At 41.9% G+C, this 24,837-nt stretch overlaps 1 protein-coding gene across 1 annotated transcript in view; it reads left to right on the forward strand.

The window, feature by feature from the left end:
* Nucleotides 1–24,525, forward strand: part of ell (elongation factor RNA polymerase II) — a 36,716-nt gene extending 12,191 nt beyond the window's left edge. Inside the window, exons 2-12 of the mRNA XM_085348619.1 lie at nucleotides 3,400–3,444; nucleotides 12,495–12,616; nucleotides 13,901–14,064; nucleotides 15,063–15,313; nucleotides 15,399–15,523; nucleotides 18,033–18,108; nucleotides 19,895–20,477; nucleotides 20,805–20,871; nucleotides 21,614–21,785; nucleotides 21,907–21,951; nucleotides 22,035–24,525. Of these exons, the coding sequence (XP_085204745.1) occupies nucleotides 3,400–3,444; nucleotides 12,495–12,616; nucleotides 13,901–14,064; nucleotides 15,063–15,313; nucleotides 15,399–15,523; nucleotides 18,033–18,108; nucleotides 19,895–20,477; nucleotides 20,805–20,871; nucleotides 21,614–21,785; nucleotides 21,907–21,951; nucleotides 22,035–22,139 (1,755 nt within the window). The 3' untranslated portion in view covers nucleotides 22,140–24,525. The remainder of the gene's footprint in view (nucleotides 1–3,399; nucleotides 3,445–12,494; nucleotides 12,617–13,900; nucleotides 14,065–15,062; nucleotides 15,314–15,398; nucleotides 15,524–18,032; nucleotides 18,109–19,894; nucleotides 20,478–20,804; nucleotides 20,872–21,613; nucleotides 21,786–21,906; nucleotides 21,952–22,034) is intronic.
* Nucleotides 24,526–24,837: the final 312 nt, after the last annotated feature.

Below are 24,837 nucleotides of genomic sequence, written 5' to 3' on the forward strand. Positions count from 1 at the left end.
CCTCAGGTACAATCGAGCCCTCAGATGTGTTTACAATCATATCGCGATTAGATAAAATATCAGATCTGATGGCGCTGATCTTTCCCCTGAAGTGGTCTGCAAACTGCTCACAGAGCAAGTCTGTGGGGGTTCTTTTGGAGCTTTTAAAATCAGGGTTAAATAAATGATCTATGGTGGAAAAGAGGACCTTGGGATTATTTTTGTTAATACTGATTATTTTGGCGAAGTATGAATTTCTTGACTTCCTTAATGTATTATTGTACATTTTAAGTTGCTCGGAAAATATTTGATGGTTGATATTATTTTTATTTTTCCTCCATCTCCTTTCTGCTGCCCTGCAATTTCTTTTGAGTTTAAGCAGAGTTGCTTTGCCAGGATTACTTCGCTTCATTCCCTTTGTTCCGCAACAAAGTCTTTAACTTCAAATAATAGAACTAGAGTCTCTGAGACACTGCTGCTTCAAGTAGCAGTCTTTCTTTTTCTTTTTCTTTTTTTCTTTTTTTTACAGTGCATTATGTTTAATTAGTAAACAGTGAACACACAGCGAGGTTAAGCTAGGCTTTTAAAGCTGTTACCAGAAACCAGTTCTGGAAAGACTGCATTCTTTTTCCGCATTCAGTACAGTTCAGTTAAATAGCATCAAATCACAACAACAGTCACCTCAAGGTGCTTTATGTTGTAAGGTAAAGACCCTACAGTAATGCAGAGACCCCAACAATCAGGTGACCCATTATGAGCAAGCACTTGGCAACAGTGGGAAGGAAAAACTTCCTTTTAACAGGAAGAACTCTTTGGCAGAACTGAACATGGCAGATGGCTGTCTGTCAGGAAGGTGCCACACATCACAACTTAATGTGTGCCCAGGCTGTTTTTCAGACGCCGTTGAATCTTACAGGCTGCGGTTAAGGGAAGGGAAATTAAAGGGTGTGGCAAAAGGTATTTAACACACTTCTATTTTGGATCATCAGAACAGTTTCTTTGAGTCCAGCACTCCCAGCTGAGCTATTAAGCAATAATTATAAATCAGCTTTACAGCAGACTCGATGATCGTTTTAGCAGGGATAGTTGTGTGTGTGTGTGTGTGGATTACAGAAATGAATGGAGAAAGTCCCGGCTTTATTTGAACGATTAAGTCATTCAGGATGGTTCAGTACAGTTTAATGTTGCAGTTGATTATGCCCTTTAATTAATTAATTAATTAATTTTTAAATAGTTCTTTCAACCAATTTTTATGTGTAAAAACAGTTAAACTAATAAGGTGCATTAACTAATGTAATGGTTGTAGCATTTGTCTAAACCTGCTCCAAAGGTCCAGCATTTCTTGGAAGGAATTAAGGACGTTGCACAGGTGTGTGTGCTGTGATTGGACAGCGAGCGTTGCAGGAGTAATGTAAACCTTTTCAGGCACATGTCAGAGTATGCATGGGCATGTCACAAGCCTAACATTAAAGGCATATAAGCCAGGTAGCACATAAAGGATCTTCGTAGCTGAAGTAACGTCACACTGGTGATTTTCAAATGTCGAGCTGATTATTTTGCAATCGTCGTAGTTTAAAACTAGATCTGATGTGTAAAGGATGGAGCTGTGTGGTCTCGCTGTAGAGGCTTGTCAAAGAAGAGTTAACCATACGCTAAAACGTATCTGTCTGCTGTTTAGCTCTAAATAGGACCAAAAAATCCACAAAATGAACATTTTTACAGTATTAAAGAAGACCTTTAAACTAGTGACACCATAAACACATAAACACCATAAAATCATTGGAGAGCTTTTACTAAGGTGGGAAAAAAATTTCCCACAATTTTATACAGACCGGTTTTTTTTGTATTTGAACTCTTTCAGTACCCTTCATGATGAGTTCGTCACCATGGTGTATATATCAAAATGTGGTTTGATGACCATCAGAATAGTTTGTGGGCTTTTCCAAAGGTAGTTGGATAGGCAGAGACCATCCTCACTAGCGTCTGAGGCATAGCCAATCAACTTTGTCCATAAGAAATATGCCAGAAACCAATCAGTTCAGAAAGCTTCAAGAGTTCCTCCCAGTAGGCTTATAATGGGTAGAGACGTGCAGTCGTTCTGCACCGGCCGTTATGCTAGAAATGTGGTCCATACTATTAAGGCCTGAAATTAAAAAATAAAATGAAATTTAAGTGAAACCACACAGAATAGCAACTCTGTTATCTTTATATGCAAGTGCTAGATCTCTGGGTCAGGATCAGGCAAGAATACAAAGCATGTTGTGTCTTTAATAGGCTTACCCTCTCTTGAACTTTTTAGTACTCTCACTTGATCACATTTAATCCACTAAAGCAGCATCAGAAAAGCCAAAGTGCTGTTTAAATGTTTAACGGTACTTACAGTACCCACAGTACCTGTAATTGTGAGGCTGACGCCCCAAAAAGGCTTCATCTGGAGCTACCGGCACTGTCAAAGGTTCAGTTTAGGTTGAAGCAAACTGCTGATTGATTAAGTTTGGCTTTCTGTGCCGCTCCCTGCTTTGTCTTAGCGTCAGCACCAGATTTGTTTTAAGAATGCACATGTAGTAGTATTATTATTAATTTTTATTTTTATTTTTTAAATCCCCCAAGTCCGGGAATGTTTGTTTGTTTTTTTTTCCACTTTTTTGAGAATCGTTAAACTGAAAGAATTAAAATTTATAAGAAATGGACTCGTGAGGAAATGCAGTTTCCCTTGAAATAATTCTGGAAACTCTGTTCTGTGCTGCTTTTCCCGTGTTTACAAACTTATTGCTGCTTGTGGGAGGTCACAATTTTGTCACTTTAATTTTGTGATATTAAATGGGTTGTCTCGCTCACGTCTTTTTTGTTAGAAAGTGTGAAATGGTCTGTTCTGGTTTATTTCTGGTGTTCGTGCGTTACTGCTTTCAGTACCTTTGATGTGACCATCAACTCTTCAGCATAAAAACGAATCCATACGTGTTTGTGGTCTGCGGCACATAGCATGCCTTTTTAAAAGTTCTCTTCTGTTTTGTCTACTTGAGCCATAAGGTGACCACATGATTGCAGGCAGCTTCTTTTTTTTTTTTACTGTTCTTGTTCTTCCTCATTTACACCCGTGACTGCTTCTGCTTCTCCAACGCTGGGCGGATTTTTCAGTCTTCCCCATCTATCACAGTTCATTTACACTGGAATAAACAGATTTCACCCGGGTCAGGTACAGGAGCTAGCAAAGTGTCTGGTATCTTTTCTAAAGACAAAGGACGGAAATGATGATGGCTTTACTTTGTTACCATTTAATCTACTGCTGACGGTTTCAAAATCACATTTTTGCCCTCACGGAACAGTTTTAATATCCATACATGAGCAGTTAATTAAAAAACAAAAGGTGTTTGTGGTAACTTGGCTGACGTTAATTAATCTTTTTGTTTCTTTTCACAGGTCCTGTCATCATCGCCATTGATAAGATTTAATGGAAACCAAGGGGTAAGAATGTATTCCGCTCCGTAAACACGCTACTATACCTACATCATCACCTCAGTTTTATTACAGTTGACCTTGTTGAATTATCGCAGGTATTTGCCACTTTCAGTTTCAAAAGATGTCTTTATTACACATTTATCAGTCATTTTGTTAGGTACACCTATCCATCTGCTTGTTAATGCGGGTATCAGCCACGTGACAGCAATTTGATTCATTTAGGCACGGAGAGGTTCAGTAATAGGCAGTTCTCTGGGTGATAAATGCTTTATCGATGGCAGAGGACCTCGTTCTGAAGACGGTGAGGTGTACTTAACAGAATGGCAGGTGATTGTATAACGCAATTCAGATTTTCAAGATAATTTCAATGGTGACGCACCCAACAAGTTTGCTGTTTCTTTGTAAGCATGACACTGTGTGTGAGTGTGAGATGTTAAAAAGATGTTAAATGTAATGATGCACTCCTTGCCATTGTGTCATGTGCTGTGTAAGCGCTGCTCGACCTTAAAGCACTGTTGCCACAGAACTTGAGGCAGCCGTTTGGCCCTGTCGTGATGTTAGTCACGTAAATTTGTTTTCTATTGCTTCTCCTTCCAAATAACGTGATCTGACAAAACTGATTAGTAGGGGAGAAAAAGAAACCTCTTGCAGCGTCATGTCCTCTGCCTCTGTCTTCATACCTATATTCAGACATATTATGAAAGCAAGATAAAGGAAGGCTTGTGTTTCATGTGTACTCTTTGTCAGTCATGTGTTTGTCCACAGTGGGAATTCTAACGAATGATGTTTGATAGTTTTATCATCTAAGTATCATACAGGACCCCGAATGTCCTGTTAAGATTGATCATCTCCACTTTCCAAATCTCTTTTGAATTTTGTCTCTAGTACAAACTGTAACTGAGTTAAAGTTTAAAGTGCACTTATTAAAGTGATCACATCTAATTTTGTTTATTTGAAATTTGAAAAATTAATTGTATTTATTTTAACCAGAGTTGAGGCTTTTCTGATTTTATTTTATTAGATTGTTAGATTTATTTGTCCAAACTGAAAAATGGTCAGATTGAACTACTTAATAGTTCAATTCAGTTTTATTTACACAGCACCAAATCACAACAACAGTCGCCTCAAGGTGCTTTATGTTGTAAGGTAAAGACTCTACAGTAACACAGAGACCCCAACAATCAGGTCACCCATTATGAGCAAGCACTTTTTTAACAGGAAGAAACCTCTGGTAGAACCAGGCTCAGGGAGGGGCAGCCATCTGCTGCAACTGGATGAGGTGAGAGAAGGAAGACAGGATAAAAGACATGCTGTGGAAGAGAGACAGAGATGAATAAAAAGTATGATTCACTGCAGAGAGGTCTACTAACACATAGTGAGTGAGAGAGGTGACTGAAGAAGAATCACTCAATGAATTTGGAATCCCCCAGCAGCCTACACCCATTGCAGCATAACTAAGGGAAGATTCAGGCTCACCTGATCCAACCCTAACTATGCTGTAGCAAAAAGGAAAGTTTGAAGCCTAATCTTAAAAGTAGAGCTAGTGTCTGTCTCCTGAATCCAAACTGGAAGCTGGTTCCACAGAAGAACGACTTGAAAACAGAAGGCTTGGTTTCCTATTCTACTTTTAAATACTCTAGAAACAACAAGCCTGCAGTGCGAGAGCGAAGTGCTCTAATGGGGTGATATGGTACTATAAGGTCATTAAGATAAGATGGGGCCTGATTATTTAAGACCTTGTATGTGAGGAGCAGGATTTTAAATTCTGGATTTAACAGGGAGCCAATGAATGGAAGCCAATATAGGAGAAGTATGCTCTCTCTTTCTAGTCCCTGTCGCTACTCTTGCTGCAGCATTTTGGATTAACTGAAGGCTTTTCAGGGAGTTTTTAGGACATCCTGATAATATTTTGCATGAGTATTGGTGTAGTTTGCATGGTACAGCAAGCAGTGCCATGCAAAGTGCCCAGTTTTCTTTCTTAATGCAAAACGAGTAGCGGACAGTGGAGTAAACAAAGTAAGCAGAACGCACTGACGTTTTCCTTCAAATCCTATAATTTAATTGTGCCTTTCCATGATATAAAAATGTCACCGTGGTGCCAGCGCTCCTTGTATCAGCAGCTAACTGTCCGACAATGATGAACTCTGCACAAGCAGCTTCTTCCATTAAAGGCAACATGCCCGCTTGACGTGTGTCAGCCTGCCCCGTCTGACATGCATACTGTCTATTTGCTCTTCTACTTTGGAAACCTTAGTGTCTGCCATGCCCAGATGTTTTATTAGCAGTGCATTTGTGTCCCAAGTGGTGTTTCTGTTCTGCCAGCGTGGTCACAATACCCACAAAACCAGAGATTTCTAGCATCTTTATCCATAATGATGCTTCATACATCTGTCTTAATCCTGCCCTCCTACACACTTGCTCTCATTGGCACTGCCTCGTCTGCACCCCAGGCTGTTGGCTTATATAAAGGCTTTGACACCAGGTTATCTTCGGTCACTGAACGTGATATAAAAAGCTCCGGCACAGGTTGGCACCGTATTGAGAAATGTGGTTAAAATGTGTCTTACTGTTTCCGTTGTAAACTCAGGCAGCCTCCTCATAAGCTTTACAGTTCCCATATCAGCAGGTCTCAGCAGGCACAATGAATGTTTGAACTTTAACATGAAAAATGGTTAAAATAAAACAGACGATCATCACTGAATTACAGAACTTAAATTTCTACTGATGGACAAAGTTAAATAGATTGGTGGCTGGTATACTTTCTAACAGCACACTTTTTTTTTTTTTTTTATATTAACCTGCTTGCTAACAAAACATCTGCCAATATGTGTCTCCTTATGGAAGTTTAATGCTCTAAATATGTTAAAAATATTTTCAGGGCAAGACGTTTTTCTTGACTGTATCCACGAGTTGTTTCCTGATGTACACAAACAGACCGGAGTCTGCAGAAGCTCCCCATTCATCATTTATGTATGTAGTCTTATAAACGCCTGTAAAGCAGCAGATGGGACCACTGCTGTAGCTCAAGTATAGCCAAGTATTTAGTATTTCAGGTTGCATTGTTTTTAAAATTTAGAACTAATATTCTTGCTATAACATTATGCACAATAGCCTTGTATTTAGAGTTGTAGCAAGCTTTCCTGCCTGCTGTCAGTATTTTGGTGCACTGCAGAACCATGGAGCCAGGCGCTCTTTCATTTAATGCTCATTTATTTTATGTGTATGAACACGTCTGCTGTGGAAAGATGGCTTTATCTCCAGTTTACAGGCTGATTATTCAATGTGACGCTGCAGTTTTTATAAGAAGCGTCATGGTAGGCGTTACCTACCCACCTGTCTTTAACTTAACACACATTTGGTCACATGTTCTGTAGAAGGTCCTGCTGTCTGTTGCCGGTCGTTTCAGGCTGCAGTTATGATGCAGCAGGCTTGCTCAGGGAAAAAATCTGTTGGTGTTAAGATGAGAATGCAAGTCACAAGTGTGAAAGTGACTGAATTACAGAACAGATGGCCTGGCTGTCAAGAGATCCAATATTCATTCACTCAGATTCATTCATCTGGTTCAGCTCTGACAGAGTTTGCACACATACTTTTTAGAAAAGTGGGGGAAAATCCAAAAGGCTAGAAACGAAATGGGAGACATATTTTCCAGACAGGTTTCATATTTTAAATGGCCAAAAAACACAAACGCTGGCTGCATAAAACATGGAAAACTTTGATCTGGATGATGAGACGTCTCTCCCTCATATTTCATTCTGGCTGCAGAAATATTCTGTCCTAAAATGCAGTTTTGGTAAAAGTGACACACACATCCTTTTTTATGAATTCTTCAGAAGAGGTGGTGGATGTACAGTACCAGAGTTTTTCCTGCACACTGATCATCCCACAAAGCAAAGTCATCAAGATTGAGCTTAAAAAAATTTTAATCACTTGTTCTTGTTTGATTTTGTCTATTTAAAAAATGCGCAGAAATTACAGACTGCTGCAAAGATAGATAAAAGATTAATTAAACTCACGACTACACATCGCTTAATATTGCTCATGTCCAAAGTTGCCCCTCCACAGGATCTTCTAGAGCCAGGAAGGACAGTTAAATCTGAAAATGCTGAAACATTCAGTAGCTTTGCCCCCAGATTATTTTTAAAACATGTTTTGCTGCAGGTTGTGCTTCTCCCACATACTCAGAAATTCTCATAACGGATTCATTAACTGCTCGATGAGCGGCGTTTCTGGCTCCTCCCCCCGCAGCACGTGTAAAAAATACCATGCCTGTTTGTGTTATGGATGCAGAGTGCAAGGAAAAATTATCATTATGCATATCTTAGTCGAACGGATACAGATAAGCCTGCTACCTCACACTGTAAACTATCAGCACATGTATCAGCAGCAGGACTGGCTCATGTTTCCAGATTTCATTGTTGTATTGCTTTCGTGGGTGTGCCCAGGGTAAGGGCTGACTGTGGATTTGCAGAATTCGCCCTTCACATTTCCATTCAGGGTTTGATTGCTGTCCCTCTAACAAGGGACTTGGAGGGTCAATTATTAGATCCAGGGGCGGGGGTATTATTGTTTTCTTATCCTCCCCCAGATCCATCGTGTCTCTCCTCATGAATCACTGTTTTTCATGACTTTCTTGCTCTGCTCCTGATATCGGCCACCGTGCACCATGATTTCTAGTCAAGCATAGTCGGCTCAATTGGAGAGGATTTGGACAGCTCTCTGGCTGGCTTGAAGCTGAACAAGTCAATAGTGTCATCCATTTAATCTTGGTGTCTCCAATTTAAGAAAAATAAATAGATTAATACTTTCTAAGCCAAAGATTTGACACTGACAGACTTTCTTCTCTTCTCACCTTGATAAGAGGTGTGGATATCAAGTTTGTGGGGTTTTGGCTTGATTAAAAATGAAAGGGACTGGTGAATTTGCTGCATCCCTGTCTCTGTAAAACTTCTTCTTTTTTTTTTTCTTTTCTTTTTTTAATTTAATTTTTCAGATCCTTTTTAACACTGCGAAGAACTGCACTTAATTTGGTTGTGTGTTGAACATCAGACGGTCCCACAAGGCGGTGATGGGTAATCTCTTTAAAATGTTTCTTTGTTTGTATTCCTTTGATTTGTGCTAAAGCTCTCAAAGCTTTAATAATTGGAAGGTTTTAACCATGCAAATAAAACTTAACCCAGTTAGCCTCTTAGTCTTGATGCAGACCGGAGCTCTGGGTACTCTGACCAAACCGGATCTGCAGTCACATTTTTCAGTTCGAGTGTTAAAAGTTCATAACTTATTTAATGTATTATTAAAATGTTGGCTCTACTTAATGCATATATTTTTAAAAAAAGAAAAAAAAGAAAAGAAATTAAAAAAAAAAAAATCATCCATATCTAGTCGTGCCTGCTCAGTGTGATCAAAGACACTTTGTCACCTGTGCATCTGATTTACCAAAGACTCGGTCTTGGTGGGAGGCGTTTCTTGTCAGGTTTTGATCTCAACAGTGATAACTTTCTTTAGAAGCGGTGCTCGTTCATGTGTCCACGTAGGGCTGCTCAATTAATTGAATTTTAATCACGATTACGATCTGGGCTTTCAACGATCATTATAAATGACTGAGCCGATTATTAGCCCCTCCCTCATTTATCCGCGACACCTTAAAGGCCGGTCCGTGAAAATATTGTCGGGCATAAACCGGTCCGTGGCGCAAAAAAGGTTGGAGACCGCTAATTAAGAGGACCCGAGGGAAGCTCGGAAAGCTAAGCAGAAGTTATTTGGAGAGGAGAGAGTGACTGCTGTTGGTTGAAAAGAGAGGTAAAAAAAACTTCAGTGGTGTTGCACACTATTTTATATAATTTTTTAAAGCCATTATTCAATACATTGTTATTGTTAACCCTTTAAAGCCGGTCAGAGCAGCACGCTCCGTTTTGTGTAACTATTTTTAAATCCCTGTAGAACCTGAACCGTGTAAGCTAGCGCAATAATTATTATTTTTTTGCATATGAAACCAGAGGAGTTGTACTTGCATCTTATGCCATCAGCTTGTCCTCGGTCAGGGTTTCCTTCCACATAAAGCTTTTCAAAAATTGCATAAAAAGCGCTTGCAGGAACAAAAACATAATATTCCAGAAACACGCTTTGCCGATCCGATCAGCTGTTCATAACACTTCGCACATTGAAACAGACGTCACCGCTAACTATCGCATGTCCGCCATTTCCTGCCCGAAACTGGAAGTGACGTCATTTTCGCGGAAAATGTAGGTTTTTTTACTTGTAGGCCTTAAAAGCCTATACTGGTCATGTTTGACTTTTCTGAATAGTTTCTGTGATGCTTAGAACTCAAATTGCACAGCTGGAAATAGTTTATTTTGATGCACCTGCTGTTTTCTTTGCAAATTTGCATCATAGGATTGTTTTTTTGTTTTTCCTGCAGTATATAAAAATTGCTTTATCTCCAAAATAAAACTATGAAGACACTCAAAATAAATTTCCTGTTGTTGTAAACTATTTTTTGCAACTTTTTTTTGTATTTAAAGTTTTGAGGGATAAACCTCTTAAATTTCTCCAAGTAGAAATATATGTAAAAAAACAAAAACTATTTTCAATTTTTTTTGTAGTTTATTGCACTTTTTTGCAATTAATGTAGTTACTATGGACTTAATGCATACATATTATTAAAATATGGGCTATAACAGTTGTATAGCAACTTGAAATGCTCCCACAAATGGCACTACAACATGTAAAAAAATAATATAAGCTCTGACGGACTTGGTTCTATAGTAGGTCTTAAAGGGTTAAATAAATATCGTCAAATAATCGAGATCTCAGTTTCAGTGAAAATAATCGTGATTACCATTTTTGCCATAATCGAGCAGCCCTACGTCCACGTGGTGGTTTCGACAGTTTGTTAGCGTGGAGCCTGAGCCATTTGGTGTGGAGGAGCCTCTTCTCACTCTTTCATCCTCTCCAGCGTGAGTCACTGAGTCACTGAGTCACTCCCCTGTGCCCTGCCTCTCAGTCAGCTCCGGTGCCTCTTAATTAGATCTGGATTCACAGTCAACACATCGATCTGCTGCTCTTTCAACTAAACGTGACACACGTACAGTATGTTTAAACTGGATATGTAGGTGTCTTTCAACACCATGACATACTGTATCATTGTTGATCTTCTTCCCACGTGCATTTCGTGTTCTTAAACTGCCGTAACGGGTTTTATAATGTGCTGAAAGCCTGGAGATGTGTTGCCATCAAAGCTAGCAAGCATTTTCGAGCATGAAACGCTCAATAGAAATGCCCTTACTGATCTTAGAGTAAGCTGCTTTTATCTGCATAGTCTGTATTTTTCCTGTTTGCTGTAGGCCAGAGTTTTATTGCAAGTACAAGTAAGTATGTGGGTGCTGGAGTCATAATGGGGCTGCGTCCATTTGTCTCTGTTGCAATGGCAACACTGCCGGTTGATCTGTAAAGACGAGCGATGGGGTCGGGGCTCATTACAAAATGGACCAAGAACATTGAGTACATATAGGGCCAGATTTCCTAAACGGGACAAACGTGGATGTGAGCACAATCACCAGATGGTGCTGATAGGTGTGGCTGGTTTTATGGGTGTTTTTCTTACAGTTGTGATGTTTTCTGAGCGCAGGCGGTGTACTTCACTCTTCATAAATCTTGTTGTGCACTTGAGTCATATTTTGTTCCATAAGAAAGGAACTTCTGAGTTTCCCTCCTCTTACACCTGATCTTGTCCCTGCTCTCTCTTTGTAAATACAGGCTGTACAGTGTAGTAGGGTGGTCAGTGTTACTGCTGCTAATTAACTGGGCTAATGCAGATAACTAACAAAAAAAGTGTGCTATAATTTGTAAATGATCATTTTCCCTTTTGTTAACAAAGCTGTTTTCAGAGTTATGGAACAGTTTTTAGAGGTAGGAAAATACAGGTGATTGTGTCACCTGCAGCCTCCACACTTTCTGTCTTTGGTAAAACGGTTTAGCCGCCTGCATGTGACTTCCAGCACTGATTAAGGAGCCTGTGAGTCACAGGCAGAGCCTCGGATCGAGGCTGGGTCACCAGCAGTAACCTGCTCACCAATCAAGAGGACCTCTGCTAGGTGTCCAAAACCACCAAATATGTAACGTCAGCCTTTTGTCGCACTGGCTCAGTGTGATGCACAGTCCTTGGCGGTGACACCACTTGAATTTGGTCAGATGTGCTTAAAACACAAACCTCTGCCTCCGCTCGCGCTCCTTTAGTGAAGAAGTTTCTTTACGCGACGAATCAATTCACTGTTGAATTCACAGCATAATAAAATCATTTTGAGGTGAATCAGAAGTGTGTCAGCCAAGGTTTGGGTGTCGCCCCGTGCTTTCTCCGCTCACTCTACACATTGCCCTTTAAGATGATTACCAGCCTGTGTCTTTCCACTGCATTAAAATGTCAGCTGTATTCACACTGGGCACTATTGTAGTTTTGCTCTATCTACTTTAAAGGAAAAACGCAACATCTGAATCTCGGCTCTCTTCTAAAACTATTTCCTCTACTTAACCAAAGTATCCAGAAGCTTTGCTTTATGATAAGAGGCTTATTAGCCAGATGACGGTGGTTAATTCTACGTTCACCTCAGTCTTTTATAACCAACACCTGTAGTGCTGGAGGAGGGTTTTTTGTGGGGGCAGAGTAGTATGTGCGCACTGCAACTACATCCAAAGCCACAGACTGCAGAAATACCTACCATAGTTGTTCTGCTAACATATTTTAGTGGTGCGTTTGGACAACAATTAAAACACTCTGTAGTTGTGAATGAATGCCGTAGAAACACAAGGTGGTAGATTTACATGCATTTTGCGTGGTTTTTAAATGAGCAGAAAACCCCTGGAGCTTTATAAGCTTTTTTTTTTCTTAAATATTATGTACCACAGTGACATCCTGTTTACAGCAATGCAAACAACATACAGGAAAAGTGTCTGGAAAGAATGTTAAACGTGTTTGTAATATGCATCAGACCTTTGTGAAATGCATTTTTTACTTTCATGCTGAGTTAATGTATCGTTTGTTTTGTTTTTGTCTTCAACAGAAAATTTCAATACCACGCTCAGAAAATTCAAGCGAACTCCAAACTTTTACTTTCTACCTGTCGAATGTGGGCAGAGATAACCCGCAGGGCAGCTTCGACTGCATCCAGCAGTACATCACCAGGTGAAGAGCGCAAACACAAGCAGTGCTTTCTTATTAATTTCTCTTATGTAAATACACGAAGGTGCCTACGGTCGCTCGTGTATTACCCAAGGAGTCAGTCCTCCAACAGCAGATGAATCCGCATGTTTGATTTGATGCCCTTCCTGACACAGCCCTCCCACATATCCGGGCTTGGGACTGGCACTAGGAATGTCATGTTCTGTCAACATATTTAAACCATGTGTAAATAGTCAGCAGTCTTTGGACTTCAATTATCTAATGAGTATTTTCAGGCAGACTGTTGCTTGGAAATACTGTTGAACTCGGGACCTGAGGCCAATCATCAGGTCTCTCAATTCACCACCTTACAGGCAGCATAGATGAAGACAATCGGGGCTTCGGCTCCGGGACGCTGTGACTTTTATGAACTTTGGTAAATGGTTCAATCGTTCTTCATCTTTTTCCAGTTAAATATGAAAAGGTGCCGCGAGCTGAGTGACGACATTGTTCTGTCGAGTTAACCCAAAATTGAGTTATTAAACAAAATATTCTTGCAAAATAATGTTGAGGTAAGAACTTAAGCTATCTGGTGTTCCAGTACAGTTAAACTTCAATCATGGGTGGTCGGGCCCATCCCAGCAAGTAGAGGTGGGAAAGACTCGACACATAACGTCCGCAAACTGTGACTGAATCAAATTAATGCCGGCAGATGTGTGCGTCGACGAGGAAGGAAATGGAGGAACAGAATGAGGAACTACAAGGATCTTGTACTTGTCAAGTTTCTGACCCCATTGTTCTCAAAGTATTTTTAAAAAGTGGGTCAGCTGGAGTTAATTCGAATCTCCGACTTGATCCTCGTCAACCTCCAGTTGCAGTCTAAAACCCAAATGACAGAGCTCAGCTTCCATCAACTGTGCTAGCACCATCTCATTTTCTGCCAAATCCTAATCAAAGGGAGCCGGAAAGTCTGTGAAAGAATAGGATTTGATGCCGCAGTGAGTCGTACTGTGGGAACCCACAGTTGGCTGGAAATTGAAAAAATAATAGTTGTGCCCTCCGGGGGGTTTAATGGCTCTCATGTGGGCAGGAATGCACGGTGAAGGGGTGGAGTAGTGAAAATAGTCTTTAATACTTAATGTTATAAATACACTGTTGCAATACTTTAAAGTAGGACTCGTTTAAATGTATCACAAGTGTCTTATTCCCCATCTCCAATAAAAGGGATTCTAATGGGATTTTTTTCCAGTTCAAACTTCTGTCCATTCTCCGTCTTCCTCTCTCACCACCTCCTTTTTGTTTTGGCAGTGAAGGGAGCATTCAGCTGGATTGTTTGGGTGGGATCCAGGACAAGATTACAGTATGTGCCACAGACGACTCCTACCAGAAGGCCAAGGAAAGCATGGCCCAGGTTGAGGAGGAGACTCGCAGCAGGAGTGCCATCGTCATCAAGCCTGGGGGACGATACGTAGGTGAGAAAACGCGATACTATGACACATGAATACCAACTGTTGGTCTGTCATTTTCAGAGTCTCCTACTCACACAGACTAGTAAGACTACCAGTGTTGAGCTTTTGGTTCGTGTGAAGCGATATTTCCCTGCAAACACCCACACTTGGCCCGTGCTCTGCTGGTGAATGGGTTCTCACTGTACCAGTGTTTGAGCTTCCTCGCTGTGGTTATCTGAATGAAGCGTTAACAGAAAGTGACCTGTGTCTGAACGGCAGTGTACTTTCACGGTAACAGCATGCGTGCTTGCTGTAAAGGCTCATACGCACTGATCCATTTCTCCTTGAATGTAATTTAAAAACACACAGAGGAGGAAATGCCCCCAGGCACATCCACACATAACACGTCCACTTCCTGAATCTCTGTTTTGGTATCAGAGCCGCACCGCAGTGCCCTGAGTGTCAGTCGAAGCAGAAAGCCGCAGCGGCTCTGCCTCACTGCCTACAAAAAAAAGAAATCTAGTGTGAGCCTGTTCACCATGAGGCTCTGAGTCAAGCACGCTCGGTCCGCGTGCTAGGAAGCAAACGGGCTGTTGGTCTCACCAGGTGATCCGAAAGCAAGGTGTCACTGGGAGATGGCGATCACTGCTTTTTGCTGGAAGTTTAGTGTTGCCACACAGACTTGAACTTAAGATCATTTCACAATGCGTCACCTATGAGTCATCTGCAAGCTCTCCCAGCCTTTAACAGCCACTGTGTCCAAAGATGCTGTGATGAAATTGCAGTTTTTGTTCTTAAGAAAATAAAATACACTGGCTGCCAACCAAAAAGCAACCTGATGACTCATTTTTCTAACACTGTGTTTATTTGTGATAAATAAACACCCCTTATAATTAAAATCATCATAAGACGAGCGTCTCGTCGTAACTCGTAAATAAACTGCAGACGGTTTTCCTAAGACTGCTCTTTGAAAGATCCGTTAAAATGTGTAACATCAGTCTGTGCGTTTTAACTCTTCTCAGGTAAGAAGGTTCAGATCCGGAAACCGGCACCTGGACTCTCAGATGTCGCCCCCTTACGGAGGACGTCTCGACCCGTCATCATCTCGAGCAGTACGCTGAAGAAGAGCGCAACTCAGCACAGGCCGCTCCGAGAGCGCCTCGTCCACCTGCTGGCTCTCAAGCCTTACAAGAAGCCCGAGCTGATCCTGAGGTTGCAGAAGGATGGTCTCTCGCCATTAGACAAAGACTCCCTGGATAGCCACCTGCAACAGGTCCCACACACACTTGGCCATCATGTAGATTTCCTGATACTTTGATAGTAGCTGGGCTCACCTGAGATTTCTGCTCCTTTCATAGGTTGCAAACCTGAATGGGAGAGAAAACACTTTCACATTAAAGGACTTTTTGTATAAGGAAATTCAGAAGGACTGGCCAGGCTACACAGAAGGAGACCAGCAGCTTCTCAAGAGAATTCTGTTCAGGTATGTCAGCAGTTACAATGAATATGTGTGTTCAGTGGGATAGCATGCCAGCAGTTAGAAGGCTCTGATACTGTAGCAGTGTTCATTTGTACAGCAGCATTTCTGGTAGATCAGTAGATTTAACTTTCATCTCACGTGTTGTGGCTTAAAAATCTTGAAAAGCACCTTGTTTGTATTTCTGGCGGGAGTTAAGCGCCAGCGTGATGGTTATGAGTTTAAAGTCTTACGGCGCATAGAAGTAATGTTTAATATCTATGCATGCTTATTTTTCTTTAATATTTTCCTTGTGTCGTTTATGAGACGTGATCGTTGCATGTATAAGGATATTTTTGGATTGAAATTATTTTCTTTAAGGATTTTTTTTTTTTTTTTTTGGGAGGTATCAATGTGCTCGACTTTCTCTGTGCCCCAGGAAGATTTCTGCATTCCACTGAATTTCCTCTTAGAGTTGTATTTGTTAACAGCGTGAGCTGCTGGCTTCCGTCCCGGTGGAAAAATCTGGTTTCTCATGGTCTGGAACGCCGAGGAAAAGCAAGCCAGCGAGGGAGCGAGCGTCCGACCGGCTATATATAGACCAGCAACATTCAGTCCTCAGTTTGTGTTTATGTAGTGGACTCCAGAATAGCTCCAATTATCCACAGTAACCTTAACTGTGCCCACACCTGAAGGCAGCCAGGATATTAACACTGAGTGTTCATAATGCAACACGCAGTCTCATGCACTGCAGCAGTTCTCAGTTTTTTGTCGGAAAGTCTAGTCAGTATTTCGTGTGTGTGCTCTTGTATTTTCTTTTTAACATCCGTACATGCTTGCTGCCCATTTGTGTCTTTACTGTACTTTGAGCTCTTTTTGGGGGAGTTTATCAGCTGACTAGCAAACAGCCTCCCACCTAAATACCACCTCCCCCTCCGTGGCTCCTCCAGTGTTTGGAGCTAATGCAGTCAGTCACGCAGGAGTCGCACAGCAACATGAGTGGGGCGCACATGATGCAAGTGTTCCAGCCCATGCTGATCTATGTGTGAAGTGGCACCTGTCCAAGGTTCAGCCCGCTGTCTCACTGCTCTCACTCCTGCCTGCCTTTGAGTGTCAGCTGCACACTCACTCTCTCTCACTCACACGCACACACGGCTTGATTTTTACAAGGGTGCGGCACTGACGAGACTTGGTGTACCTAACTGCCCCCTACTGATAAAGTCCTCAGCTGTGGCAAGAGCATCTCTGCATGCGTCTTTATTTTTATGGCCACATGTGGTGTTTGTCCAGTGAATTCTGTTTTTACTGCTAGTGTTTAAGCCAGCGTTGGAACTCTGCTCAGGTCAGTGGACTGAGGTTCCGCTTCAAAAAAGCAACTTTAAGGACTGATTCATATATCTGTGGGGAATACCTTGTAGAGCCTGTGATGTATCCTACCTAAGTGGTCAACATTGTTGTCGTGTCCTGCTGTTACACGTGCGGTGCCAGTCGATAGGAACAAATCCTGTGACTTTTTTCCCCTCTGTATATTGACAGTGATGATTACTGAGGCATTGATTGTTGCCCTGTCACTGATATCGTACTTCAACGTTAAACATAGCTGGAAATGCACAGGGAGAATCGACGGGCCAATCGCAGTAGCCGTGGGATGCTTCAATCTAACGTGTAGTTATGCTTCTCAGAAAGTGTACGTTGTTGCACGTAGCATGCACCGTTTATCCTTGTTCATACCTGGCCGTGCAATGATTCGTGGGTAATGGAGGCAGTTACGATCGGCGTGTAAATATTGCTCGTTTGCCTTTAAATCGACGTTCTGTTATTGTCGGAGCATGCAAAAGTAACCTCTTTATAAATGTAACCCGGCACAACAAGCGTCCATCCCCAAGTGAGCAGCGGCACCACTTTCTTCGTCACTTCAGAGTGTCGTGGCACTCTCTCGCTCATCGTGCACGAGCTGCTGCCAAAACCGTTCAGCCGTTAAATAAACACACTGCAGTGACTGAGAGATTAAAAAGCATTAAATGTTAAAAATGTGCACAGATTTTATTATTGAAACTTTGCCTTCTCTGTAGATAATTAAATGCTGCTCTCAAGTACCTCCTCCTTCACTCAGTTGTCATAGCTACCCTGTGAGCTTCTCAGTGTGACTGTCTCAGGTCTTTGAAGTCCTCGTACATACAATTTGCTTGTCACAGAATCAATTTCAGCTAGATTTCTTTTTCTGTTTTTTGCCGTGTATGCTTAGAAAAGGGGATTTTAAGCTGTAAGGGTTTAAGTAATTTCAAAGACACTTTATGAGCCCATGATTGCTTCAGACCTGAGAAGCGTGTTAGTGGTGTGGAAGTGTCTGGTCAAACGCTGAGGTTGAAAGAGATCACTTTCCTGCACTTTAAGCCCCTCATTGCTGCCAGTGCATATGTTGCTTTAACTCACCAGGATAGTTGGATAGATAAGAGTTTTAATGCACTGCAGGTATGCATAAACTATATTAAATTTTCTTGGCTCTGTCTCTGTCTGTGTGCATGAACTCTCTTAGGAAACAAGCCCAGAACAGCTCTGCACCTCCACCAGAGAGCCCACCGAAAGAGCTGGCCAGCTGCTCTCCATCTCAAGTGAGCCTCCTCTTCCTTTAACCCGTCTCTCACTTCCACACATTTTCCTAAAGCCTCATCTGCTGTTTCCCTCTGCCTCCTCCTCCTCGTTACTGACTGAACATTTAATAACAAGTCTCTTCCTGTGATCAGACCACGATAAAGGGCTGGTTAAGACGGAGGAAGCTACATGTAAGAATAGAAAACCCCTGTTTGAGATACAGACCAGGCAGGGAAAAAAATTCAGTGTAAATACAAAGCGTAATGTGTAACCCAAGCATGCTTAAGCCTTTTGTATGTTTCCAGCAACCTTGTAGAAAGGCAGGAGGAATAGGGGTAAGATTATTTCCACCTAATGTGTGTACTGGAGCGTTTCTTTCCATTTCCACCAGTTTACCAAACACTGCAGCCTGACCCCCGGACTGTTGTTGTAGTAGTCTGGTGGTGTCTGGTATTTCCCAAGGAGGGTTTTTCTAAATCATCTGGCTGTCTGCAAAAGTATAAATGTTTCCTCTTAGTATCCTCCTCTGTGAATTTCCAAAGTGCCTTTTGGAGTAAATGTTTTCTTAAGTGGTTGCTGCTGGTCAGAATTACGCATTAAGGGATATTAGAAGCTCCCCTAGAATCTTTAAATAAATATACACGTTTCCATGAATACTTAACTTTTGTTATTATACAAAATATCTTCTTGGGTATACTATATCTGCGTGAAATTGTGTTTTCCTGCCTTACTGCCTAAACAATTTTTTGATATTTTCATACTGCCTGTCCTGTTAGGTCTGTACAGACGTCTAAATTTACCATTATTTACACTTCCATTAAGCAGAGGGAGGAGAAGAGGCTCTGCTTTATTAATAGCTCCTTCCACTCAGCTGTTCTTGCCTCAGACACCTACTGTTTGCCCCTTCCTTTCCGCTCACTCCCTCTGTAAACACACGCACATACACACGTTTCCATATCTTAGTGAGGACATCTCGTTGACATAATGCTTTCCCTAGCCGCTTACCCTAATACCCTAACCCTGCCCATAACCGAATTGTAACCCTGACACTAAAGCCACATTTTGAGTCTGAAAATTGCCTTCAGACTCGTTGGGACGAGCATTTTGTCCCTATAACGGGTTGTTAGTCCCCCACAAGCATAGTCAACTTACAATTTTTGGTCCCCACAAAGATATGAATACACACACAGGCCTCCGGGCTCCATTTTTAGCTGCATTGGTAAAAAGACAGAATCACAGCAGGTAATGCAGCATAAACCTGAGCTGGGTCTGGTCTGAATCAGGGAGTGCTACAGAACAATGGGAAGGCATATCCACACTGATGAACATGAAACTTAAAGTCTAGCCTCCTCCATCATGGCTAATCATAAAGAAGTCTTTTTATTCCGGCTGTCATCTCAGGAGACTTTTGATCTCAGGTGTCAAAGGTGCCTTGTGTGGAGAAGATTAGAAGAGCTTGGGAGGTTCAAGCTGAGCTCTTCACTGGCTCTTTGCCTTTGTTTCACACCACCAAGTCAGGAGAGCAAACAAAGTCATCGAGTCTGCCACTCCCAAAGTCTTCAGAGTGGACTGGGTCAAACAGGGCTGTCTGTAATCTAATCTCTGCTGTTGTGAAAAGGAAGCACAGTCCTCATTGTGTCTTTGCTGCTAAGAGTGCTCTTCCTCGAATACTCTGTAGTCTTGTCGTTTTCATTATGTTGCTTTCTGCTCTCATTAGTCTCTCCCCTGCCTGATTTCACCTGGAACACTATTTCATATCAAACGCTGTTTTAAGGTATGAAACTAAAACTGTTTTGTTTTCGCCAGAAACGGCCCGCTGCCGACTTCATCGACCCACTCGCCAACAAAAAGCCAAGGATATCGCACCTCGCTAGCAAGGCTGCAACACCCCCGGTTAATGGCAAGATCAGCTCTTCCAATGGCAGAGGCGATGCAGGCAGCACGCCGTCGGGAGTGGTGGGTTCAGCGCCAGATGGCGGCACGCCGTCCAGCTCCCAGCAGCTGCCCATGCTCGACATCCCCCGTCCTTTTGAAGCATTGTCGGACGTCAGCAATGACTCCAGCAACAATGGACGCGACTGTGACTCTCAGGAATCTGCGGTGCCCGAGAGGTTCAGTCAGCCGCCTTCGCTCCCTCAAACATCTTCCCCCAGACACACGATCCTGGAGGCCCCGCGGGACAAGAGCTCTTCCTCCTTAAACACCAAGTCTAAAAAGAAGTCCAAAAAGCATAAAGACAAAGAGAAGAGCAAAGATAAAGACAAGGTGAGGGAGAAGGAGCAGGAAAACGAGAGGAAAAGTCGTGACGAGTGTGTGTCGGAGCCTAATAGAGCCTGTGAGACGAGCCTAGGAAACCTCAAAAGCAACAGTATTCCACACAGAAGCACAGGTGAGAACAACACACACACACACACACAGTATTTTACTGCGTTAGATGTGGATTTCTGAATAAAAGTGATACTTGATATTTGGATGCTCTCCAGTTAGTCATCACTGTGAGTAGGTGATGCATCATGTGACGAGTCTTATTCTTATCGAACAAACTGAGACCCCTGCTGTTCGAGTTTGTGCCTCAAATGCACGCCTGTTAATTTCACTGGCAGAAAAGATGATAGTTAAATACAAATAACAGTCATACTGACGTTTCTCTGCTTTTGCATTAGAGACCTGCACAGATGACACATTGAGATTATTCAAATGTGTGTTCTCGTTTCAGATCTTAATGGGATGTGTAACAGTACCAGTATTCCTTCATCTTCACCTGAAGTGGCAGACTATTTATTGTGAGTATTCAAGTTTTGACAAATTTCTTCTTGTTAAACTCATCAGAATAAATGAGACAGCCTCCACCGTGAGTCACACATGAGGAGAGGAGATAGTTCACCGTCCCATTGGTGGTGAGACGTGACGTAAAGGAGACGGGTGCGTGCTGGTGTTCAGAAAGCGCTCATTACTTTTTTGTCCTTTTGCCACCAAGCTCCATAGCTGTGGCTGAGACACAAAAATTATACTCCTCCTCCTCACAGCCACAACTCAAACATGAACGCAGACGTGATGACACATATTTTGGGTTACGGTTTAAGTTGCACTTTTCCCGCAGCGTCAGACTTAAAAGCCGATATTGATTCTTCTCACTCCTCACAACTTATTTTTGTTGGTTATATTTCTGGGTTCTGGTAAAGTTTGTGTGTCCTTCTGTCTGTAAACACAGTTTTGAAAGAATTCTTATAAAACGTTGGGGTCATGTTAACAATGCACTCAAATTTGGCTCGCATCCACTGAGGTCTTCGAGGTCAGCTCGATGATTTATTTGTGGAAAACTGACAAAAGCCTTGTAACTGAGAAACTCTGACTCTTACAACTGTGCTGTGAGTTGTGTCATCTGTTTTTTACTGCAGACAATGTAAAAGTACATTTTAAAAAAACAAAGAAAATCCAAAGTAAATGCTGCCCAGACAGGGAGTGTCCTTGGTAGTTTGGGCTCTTCTTGTTCAGTAATATTTTTTTCTGTATTCTTCTCCTTAGGAAATATACAGTGATCAGCTCTCCGGAGCAGCGTCAAAGGTATAAAAATGATTTCAACGCCGAGTACAGCGAGTACCGGGGACTACATGCTCGAATAGAGGGCATCACCCGGCAGTTCACGGTGCTTGATAATGAGCTGAAACAGCTCCAACACGGCACAGACAAGTACAAGGTAAATACCCCGAGAGAGACGCGAAAGATTCCACGGCACCACGAGTAACCGTATAATAAACACAACGCTTTTACCTTTAATGTGAAGACAAATGACTTAAACTCTTTCCTTCTTTGAACAGACGGTTCACAATCAAATACTTCAAGAGTATCGTAAAATAAAAAAGGTAGGTTGTAGCTCTGACTGACGCTGATGATGAAGTGTGTGAGCGGTTTATCAGATTCTGACGCTGTGCTTTTTCCATCGCAGACTAATCCAAACTACAGCCAAGAGAAGAACCGCTGTGAATATCTACACAACAAACTGGCGCACATTAAGAAACTCATTGCGGAGTACGATCAACAGCAACTTTAAAAGTGGTTATTAGACTGTGTTCCCTGTTATCTCTGGAAGCCGAGCAGATGGTGGAAAGCTCCAGATTCTGCTTGTGTGGGGAGAAAAGAAGAAGAAAAAAATTGCCATGAAGGGAGTATTCCTCTCATCGGGGCCAAAGGCTCTAGTGGGAACCAAGCGGGACACGCTCTGTTTTTCTTTTGTTTTTTCTTTTGTGGAGATGAGGCGAAGCCTGGTGTGCATCCAGAAAATGTGGCTCTGTGCAGGTCTGTTTTTCTACACACCCTGCTTATAGTTCAGAGATGTGAAAGTGTCAAACATGGAAACTTTGCCACGTTCTTGGGAGATTTCCAAATTCTTTTTCCTGCTTTGGGAACAGGAGGGACACGGAGATGAAAGCTGCAGATTGAATGCCAAATGCAATGAATTTGTTTTTGAGTTGAGAAAAAATTAAACGAATGATGAAAAAGTTTTCCCCACTTAGTGAAAAATGAATGGTTGAGATGTCGAACCTCTATTTCTTTGTATTTATTTTGGATATTAAAATGGGGGAGGAGTCTGTTTTACACTCCTCTGTATCAGTACTTTAAAGCTTCTGTTCTCACATTTTGAATGTCTGCCTGTATTTTATCCAGAAGCTGCCTTGCCCGTCTGTCAGTCTTTTGGGATAACTTTATTCTCTTTATTTATCTCTTTTAAAGAGATGCAGATATTACTGTTCATTTGAAACCGGTGCGCACGGTCACACGCGGGTTTGTGCGTTCAGCTTTTCGTTTCTAAAATCATATGCACGCGTATTAAAGGAGGGGGGGCTCGGGTTTGCGGTCCTTCAGGACGAACTCCCGAGCTCTGTTCCTGCAGTGGTCCTAAGTTGTGGTTCAGTTATTGCGTCAGTGAGAAACTATTCTCTGCTGTTAATGAATCGTCTTTCCCGTTTATTACGGCTTTTGTAGCAACAGAATGTGTCCGAGTTTTCTGAGGAGCTCGGTGTCAGTGTTACCCTTCTTCGCACTACGGAAGATCCTTGAATTGTAAGCTGAAGCAGACGGGATGCAGACCTAAAGCCTTTTTCTTTTCATCTCCGGGAAGTTTTGGAAGTTTCGGCTTGTGCACCATTATCACTTTCAGTTGTGTTCAGATCACGTTTACTTTTGTTTTTGTCTGCTAATCTTCCCGCATGCTAGTCCATCTGAGACGACTGTTAAGATGAAGCCATTTTTGTTCATCTTCCGAGTGGAGCCCGGTGGACCTCCTGCTCAGAGGAGAACCACTTTTTGCCTTTTTCCAAGTGTGATGTCAAGTATTTACAGGGAGCGACCCAAAAAATCAGTTTCCCGGGTCAGCATCGAGTCGAGATGCCCGAGAAACGTTGAGCGCCGTCAGCAAGTGCGTTTCTTATATCGATCTTTTTACGTGAATATGGAGAATCTGCACTTTTTCTTCTGATCTTGCTGTTACCTTGGGGTTTTGTCCAATCGACACACTTCTTTGTCCATCCGAGTGCATGCTTTATGAATGAGTTACAATGAACAGTCTTTGTATCTTTACTTGAAGAAAAAAAACTGCCCAAGGATATTAAAATCCACGCTGAGGCTTAGTCCGACTGTATTATCATGTAATCGAGTAGACATGACTCTGACCAGCATGTATACCAAAGTGCTTACTGAGTGGGATGACACAAAACGCTCTACCAAATGTTGGCAAAGGAACTTTGCCAACATCACAGAATTCCCCGCTTCCAGTTCTCATTAATTTTGTCTGATTTACCATCCAGTAGGAAGTTCTTCAGTGTTTCCCTGTGAGGGGTCAGAGCTTCGCACTGGACTTGTCAGGTTTCAGATTTTCATCTTGCTCCTAATGCAAACACTACATGAAGTTCAGAACTTAGAAATGCTGCCGGGTTCAGACCGAGGCTGGATCTGGGACTCGGAAGTCTGTGAGGAGGAATGTTTTGTTACTGGTATCAACACTCTGCAACACCGAGCGTTACACCTTTTAACAAAGACTTTCAGTCACTCTTACTGTACCTTGTTTTCTACAAAGATTCAGACATGATTACTGTATTTCCCTCTCTGGTCAAAATCCATCGTGAATGAGTTTATCAGTGAAAGATATTTTGATCCAATGGAGAGCAAACTGGTAATAATATGCCAGCACAGGATTACCATGTACGAGTTGATTGTGCCAAAATGATCTGTTTGTATAGGTTTTGATTTTTTTTTTCCCCCCTTTTCCTTTTCCCTTCAGTATATACATGCTGCTGTATAAGCAAAGAGGGCTTTGGAGGACAGTCATGAAATGTTGGCGCTAAAACCCAAAGCACGCTTTTTGAAAACCATAAGGGACTGGGACTGAGATGATCTTTGTTTCAATAATAAAATTCTTTCAAATCTTTATTTGTGAAATTCTGAATCCGTTGTTGTTGCCCTTTATTGTAATGGTGCTACATTTCCTGCTGTTTCCACATGGGGTCAGGAATATTTAATCATACAGATGATGAAGTCTTTTTTTTTTTTTTTTTTTTTTTTTAAAGCTTACAAACATGTTTGTGGAAGTTCAAATTACTGAAGCACTTTCTCTAATTAAGGAAATCATTAATTTTTTTTTTTATTTTTTTATTTTTGGTAACAATTACTGAATCGACTGGTTTGTAATACAGCAGCTATCCTTTGGATGGCAGCAGTCTCACACTGTTGGGTTCCCCAGCCTCCACACAGTC

This window comes from Diplotaxodon limnothrissa, linkage group LG23 (assembly GCF_057381915.1).
Source record: "Diplotaxodon limnothrissa isolate DT_005_m linkage group LG23, D_limnothrissa_male_GT1.1, whole genome shotgun sequence".
Classification (NCBI taxonomy): Eukaryota; Metazoa; Chordata; class Actinopteri; order Cichliformes; family Cichlidae; genus Diplotaxodon; species Diplotaxodon limnothrissa.